Below are 7,449 nucleotides of genomic sequence, written 5' to 3'. Positions count from 1 at the left end.
AAAATGTTCAGGATTTCTAGCACATTTTTGACTTTTGAAACTCAGAAATTTCCAAGTTTTTCTAGAAATTTCTTTTAGATTAATATGAAAATTTCCAAGTTGTTTCAAGCACATTTTCAAATTTTGAAGGATTTTTTTTTTTTGAAACCTTCACTGTCGTATTCAGAAAGAAAGGAGAAGGAAATCGTTTAAAAAGTTTTAAATTTTTGACTTTTGAAAGTCAGAACATCCAARTTTTTCTAGTAAATTTCTGAGATTAATCTCAAAATATCCAAGTTGTTTCTAGCAAATTTTCAAGTTTTGAAACTYGGAAATGTTTAAGTCTTTTGTAGAAAGTTTCWGAGATTAATCTCAAAATCTTTGAGTGTTTTGCTGGAAACGTACTCCTCCTTTTTTTATTTTTTCTACCTACAGTGGCCCTCAGCTGCCGTCGTCGTTCATTAAATGCAAGATGAAGTCGTCGTCATACTTTTCTATCTTCTCGGTCAGGGAGGCATGTTGTTTATCTCCGTTCGGTCGTTATTGGAACATTATTGGCATTAACACTCCTGTCTCTCCCTGGCAGGACGATGAGGTGGTGCTCCAGAGCGTGGCCACCATCCAGAAGGAGCATCGCAAGTTCTGCCTGGCCGCGGAGGGACTCGGAAACCGCCTGTGTTACTTGGAACCCACCTCTGAAGCCAAGGTGAGAACGGAGCACAGCTTTGTGTCAACGTAGATGATTTTATAGAGAAATGTCATCAATAGAAGCAGGAGAAAACGTGTGAGARTCCTGTTTTATTGCAGCAGTAGGGTTTCACTTTGAAACACAGAGTCTGAGAACGTCAGTTWTCTTCTATGCAGTTTCACAAAGTTGGTATTTAAATGTAGCCCAGGAGACAATATGGAGCTACATTGGTGCCATAAAGTTTGTTCTAAAGCAAGAAAAAAGTAATGATAGATTTCCGGTTATCATGCCATCATGCAAATCAAAGGAGTTTTCTTTCCAATAATTGACTCTTTTTTTCTTTTGAAACCTTCGCCACAACTCAGTAAATATGACAGCATACTGGGGCATCACAGAAAGAGGGAAAAAAAAATGAGAAAATCGCTTAAAAAGTTGAACATTTTTGACTTCTCAAACTCAGAAATTTCCTAATTTTTTCTAGAAAATTTGTGAGATTCATTTGAAAATATCCAAGTTGTTTCTAGCAGATTTTTAAGTTTTGAAAGTCAGAAATGAGACTTTCAAAACTAATCTCAAAATTTCTGAATTTTTTGGCWGGAGTTTACTCCTATCTACAATGACCCAAATACGTCGTTGTCATGAAGCAGTTGTCATACTTTTCTAAATTCTTGGTTTCTATCTGAACTTTATTAGCATTAACATTCCTATCTCTTCAATAATTGCTGCTTTTTTTTTTCAAACTTTCACCATAACTAAAATAAATATTACAGCAAAACCAACAAAGTACAAAATTAAAAATCACGTTGAAACCCCAAAAAGGTCACACATCTAATTTTCAGTTTCAAACTTTTTTTTTCTTCTTTTAATCAAACCTTATGGCACCAATTTAGCTCCATAACAATCCCTCTGTGGGGACATTTGTCATGTTTCCTGTCCAGCAGGGATCTGTGCACACCGTCTTTACATGTCGGGGTGATAATCTTGTGATCGTAAATCTCTCCGCCGCCAACACGCGCTTTATGAGCTGTGTGCACTCCGACACGTTCGGCAGGATTTAGAGGAACCACAAAACAAAAGGAGCTCTAAGTGGGTTTTGAATTTATTTTGTAAATTGATTTCGAAGCCTGAAAACACGTTGAGAATAGCTGAAGATTCTTTGACCTTTGAGTTTTTCTTTTTTCTTTTTTTTTGTGATACATGTGCATCTTTTGGACACAAAAATGCTTAGAAATTGCTAGAGAAATGTTACTAGTATATTGCTTTACGTTATTTTGAAAGACATAAATTCCCAAAATACACAATCTGGCCAGATTTAATGCTGTTTGCTGCAATACAAGTATGCAAAGATAAAATTAATTAAACTAACTATGCTGAAGCTAATGGATTTAAGTTGGATCTGAAGTCTAACTTTGCATCCCAAAAGGTTAAAAATGACTTTCTGCAGAGATTTAGTTTTCTTTTAATTATTGTGTTTTATTTTGAAAGTAAATTGGTCCGTGTGTCACTTCCTGGCTGTCCTGCTTGTTCAGTTTAATTGTTTACACTGTGTTACTTTTTAGTTTCTCACCCATCATTTTGTCAGATTTTCTGATCTGTTTTTGCTCCCAGCTTCTACTGAGTCATTTATGTTTACTGGATTTTACTTCATTTATTTTATATATATATATATATATATATATATTTTTTTTTAAATCTGACTTGCATGAAGACTTTGCATAGAAGGGAAATATTTACCAATATTTAACTTTAAAGTATAAAATTCTCATTTGCAAAGCTACGGCGGGCCGGATTTTGCCCACGAGCCTCGAGTTTGACAATCTTGACAAATTGCATTCCAAATATTTTTAAAGATATTTTTACTTTGCTGGAAGTGCAGCAGATTGAGCACCAAATAACCAGAAAAAACAAAAATATGCATTTGTTCTGATGTTTCCATGACAGCAAGTAAGAAATCTGAGTTATTTAATCATTAGTCATTCAGATATTTTTTAATTCAATATTTTTGTTTTGTATGATGTTCTCGCCATCTAAAATAATTCATATTGTACTTAATATTTACAATTACTCAATTAACTTTAACCTATCATGTAAAATGTTGCAWAGCTTAGGGAGAATAATGCATTGTTTTCCAACCGAATTACAAGTTCTGAAAAGTGTGGCGTGCACATGTTTTCTGCCAAATTTACCCTAACACAGCACTGCCAATTTTCTAATCGTAGAGTGTAAATAAATGTGCTTGCATTGCTTATTTTAAACCTTTTTAAATTAATTCTGTTTACAGAATAAATAATTTATACTTTGGTAAACTGTTATTGCATTTGACCAATATAATCTATGATTATTTTATATATGTATAATTATGCTTTAATAAATCACCAAACCCTGTTTGTTGATCATAATTTTAGTAGCTTTTAACCAGTTTTTAGTTTTTGTTATTCACAGACGATGTTTTCTATCTAGGTCACTCGGTGCATATCAGATACCACCCACATAAATTTTGAATTTTAAATCATAAAAGTGTTTCGAAAATAGTTCTACTCTAAAGTATTGGGTCTCAGGTTTAACCAAGCATTTTTATATCAGACAGAGGAGAACGGTGAGAAGCTGCTATTCTCCTACTGCGTCCCCAAATGTAACATAAGAAGAAATTCAGGAAACATAAAACTTTACTACTTAACCTTGGAGCCATGACGCGTTTTTCATTGCTCATATAATGAATGTGTGATTTGATTTGCCCTCCGTTTGCCTTTCTGCCCCTCTGTCCTGCAGTATGTTCCTCCAGACATGTGCATTTGTAACTTTGTGCTGGAGCAGTCGCTGTCGGTCCGCGCCCTGCAGGAGATGCTGGCTAACACCGGAGCGAGCAGCGAAGGGGTGAGTACGATCTTCAAACTTTATGCRTAGCGCTAATATACACACAAAAACGTTCAGTGACCTTTAACCTTTCCACATTTTCTCCTGGTACAACCACAAATTTAAATAAAAGTAAAGTGGTGCAAATATTTAGGGAAAATCGTGCATTGTTTTCCAACCGTATTACATAAAGTTCTGAAAAGTGTGGTGTGCACATGTTTTCATCCAAATTTACTCTAATACCCATAATAAAAACACAGTGTTGCCCAGTAGCACCTGCAGCTGTACGGCTGGACACACTGAGTGTACCTTGAGATTTTCCTTTTTGATTTTGAGTGAATTTCCACAATAATTCAATAAAACTGGAGGGATTGATTGATATAATTTGGCAGTAAACAGATAAAACTGCATTGGTTTKATTGATAACATAATATTAAAGCACACTTAGTGTTTAGTCTAGAACCTAGAGGGCCACATAAAAAGCTGAGGTGGACCAGATTTGGCCCAAGGGCCTCGAGTTTGACACATGTGGTGTACACGGTTCTGGTGGAGTCGCCGATTTAACAGCTTTTTTCCCTGTGGTTTTGTGAACTGAAGAGCTGACGGGTCACCTGGTTGGCCGACAGTGACATCTGCCGCGCTCTTCCTGAGCGTTGTGCTAAGATTGCGGGTTAAACCGTTAAATTTAGTCAAAAYGTTTGCCAAAAGAGGAGAAATTAAGCAAATATTGTTGCTTYGCCTTCTCCTCCTCTGGACATCTGTCCCACCACCTGAACCTGGGAATCCCCATCCTSCTCCTCCTCCTCTGGATCACACGGCTCGGCTTTGCTTTCCTGTCTATTTTATTACACATGATATGTGTTGGAGATGTGGTTGTGCTCTTGTGGGTAAGGCGCAGTGATAGTATTGTGCGTACCCTCCGATAATAACCTGGAGGCGCTTTCAACTGCCTTCCAACGTTACCTAATTAGTAATTAGAATTGTGGTTCTAAAGAGAGGAAAACTAACAGTTCACATTATTTTCCAGCAACATACWTTTCTTGACAGGAAGAAGAKGGAAGAAAAACTCAGATGGTGGGAAGATGGATGAATTTAAATGCAAGGAAATTCTGATGGAAAACTTGATTTTATTTAAATGGGAGARTTCATATCTACRTACACAATATACYAGATTTAGCTAAATGCTCATTTCCATCTGTAGTTCGCTTGAAGCTGAAAGAGACTAATAGGAGAACGATCCTGAACATACAGTCAGAGCTGCAATGGAGTGGTTTAGATCACAGCATATTCAWGTTTTAGAGCGGCCTAGTCTAAGCCCAGACCTTTCCAAACGAAGTTTAGCTATTTTTGCACAAATTAGAGTCGTCCACAAAAAATATCCACCAAAGTAACTGCAGCAAGTGTTACCTCTGCCAAGTTTGGGCTTTTGGAGGCCAAATGTGCACACCACACTSTTCAGTTTTTTATRCRTAAGAATGTCTGAAAAAACATTTATATTTTTCCTTTTGTGGTACTTTGTATCRGYCAATATTAAAATTTGCGGTTGTAAAAAAAGATCAAYGGGTATCAAAACTTTTGCCAATAAATCTATCAGAAATKAGTTTTTCCTTCCTCACAGGCCAAGTTATGAGTTAAATCGTCCGTTTTTTTGTCCTCTTTACAGTAGTTAGGGAAATTTTACTAAAAGCATTCAGAAATAAACTCTTTCAGGCAGAGAAAATAAAATTGTGGTAGTGCAAATGTACTGATTCTGTAAAAACAACCTTTGCYGAATGTGTCAGTGATATTTTGAGTCCTTCAAATCAGGGCCAAGTTCTGCCTTGATTCTTGTCTAAAAACAATCTTTAAAATGCTGTCGCACATTAACGAATTTATATTTCAAGTGTCAGAAAATGAAGATTCAGCACAGATTTTAGAATGTGCATTAGGTATACYAATATATATTCAAGACGGGACAAAAAAATGACTGTTCAGCATCAAACGTCCAAACTTTTCCTGAGTTTTACACTTACAAAGTCTCAGCTTATATTATCTTTCAAAAAGATTTTAATAGATGATGTTTTTCAATATTTAATTGTATTTAAATTATTATTTTATTTGTTTCAGAGACAAAATTTGCTTTGTCTATAAACCTGTGCATGACATTATGTGTAATGTGCTCTAAAAATTGTAATCTAATGGAAAGTGTAATTAAAARTTCAATAAACATCAGATAAACAGTGCAGGTTTTTTATGAATTTACTGAAATACCCAGCAGACATTAACTAGTGTTTGCCAAACTTCTCAAATGACTCCTTAGAAATCCTGTTGTTGGTGCTTAACTACAGTTTTCTGCATGTCAGTGAATAATAGTTGATATTTTACATTAAATCTGCTAAAGAAATTGGAACAAAATGTCTTCAATTCAGTTTTCTTATAAAATGCAAATGGAACAAAAAACTGTGTCATCATAAGATACCTTAAAAGATGAATGAATAAAACAATTCTTGGTCTAAATTCAGTCCAATAATGTAGAYACAGATTGTATCTTTAATGCTTCTTGATAAGGTATTAATTAGGGAAGTTCATGTGATTTTCTTTTGGGAATYCTTCAACCTAAGCAAGCATGTGGCTACAGTGGGGAGAAACCAATCTCTCTTAACAGCCAACGTCCAAAGAAAACCTTTTAAACATATTTAAAAAGCCTGAAGACTGTGGGGGAAATTTCCTGCCATAATCCAAGAGCACATTTTCAGTTTGAAAGCAGGATTTCATGTCTTTTGTTTTTAAAACTTTAAATACTCATGCCTACATTTTCAGTCTGAAAGCAGGATTTCATGTCTTTTGTTTTTAAAACTTTAAATACTCGTGCCTACGTTTTCAGTTTGAAAGCAGGATTTCACGTCTTTCTTCTCAAAACTTGTAATGCTTGTACTCAAAACTTCTGCTCTCTTTCAAATATTCACTCTRCTCTCTCAAACCTTTCTTCTCGCGCTCAAAACTTGTCTCTGCTCGGATCAAATCTCTGCTTGCAAACCTCTCTGCTCGCTTGTGAAACATTTTTTGCTCACTTGGAACAAAGAAGTTCCGTCGCCTGGCAACCTCTCAGCCAATAGAATGCAAGTGTTCTACTAKGTGCGTTTGTTTCCTTCTAGTGGGCGTGCCTGTGTGGCTACTATCGATTGTATCAACCTGCGCTGCCCACTATCTATATCTTCCTATCAATAGATAGAAAGATTCAGATCGAAAATGTGTGCTCTCAAATTATGGCAGAAAAATTCCCCCACAGGAGACAATCTGTTCATGAGTAGAAAAAACTTTAAATGAAAATGAACTAATTGGATTTAGAAATTTTGCACAATGCTGTCCCTCTAGTTTACATAAAATATGAAACATTTTGAGTAATTGTCATTCGGCGGATGAAAACTTAATTTTGTGTACTTGTAGTCAACATATTCCCTTCATTATTCAAGGCTTCCCGAAGCATTTTGAAAGGTTTTGATAAATTAAAATTCACTAAGTTCAAAACAAAYGAGGGAAATATTTTTTGGGGTTCACTGTTGCACCCTCTTGGTTTAAACTGAAAAGCTGAGACTCGTTTCTCTCGGCTCTGCTTGAGCCCACTCAGCATGTCTAGGTAATCTTGGATCCTGTGGATTCTCTGCTCTTCCCACAGAAGTGCGACTGAAAACAATGAGCTTCCTACTGTTAAATATGTTGTGTGAAAATTCTGATTGCTTAGAACAAYTCAGTGAAAGTCAGTAAAACCTTTTGTATAGTGCTAAACAGTTCTATAAAAACCCTGATATTATCTGAGTAATTAGTCGCCGCTTTACTGTTTTAGGTTAAATGAGTTTGCTTTAATTAGACAGATGAATASACTGCTTTATTTTCGCAACCACAAATATTTCCAATCAGCCAAATTGCTCTTTCTTGTAGATGAAATGAAA

The 7,449-nt window shown here is 35.6% G+C and overlaps 1 protein-coding gene across 1 annotated transcript in view; it reads left to right on the top strand.

Moving 5' to 3' along the window:
- Positions 1–7,449, top strand: part of ryr3 (ryanodine receptor 3) — a 131,984-nt gene that overhangs the window by 18,464 nt on the left and 106,071 nt on the right. Inside the window, exons 2-3 of the mRNA XM_017302123.1 lie at positions 566–685; positions 3,437–3,541. Of these exons, the coding sequence (XP_017157612.1) occupies positions 566–685; positions 3,437–3,541 (225 nt within the window). The remainder of the gene's footprint in view (positions 1–565; positions 686–3,436; positions 3,542–7,449) is intronic.

This window comes from Poecilia reticulata, linkage group LG21 (assembly GCF_000633615.1).
Source record: "Poecilia reticulata strain Guanapo linkage group LG21, Guppy_female_1.0+MT, whole genome shotgun sequence".
In the NCBI taxonomy this organism is placed as follows: Eukaryota; Metazoa; Chordata; class Actinopteri; order Cyprinodontiformes; family Poeciliidae; genus Poecilia; species Poecilia reticulata.
This window is presented reverse-complemented; position numbering and strand designations above follow the sequence as displayed.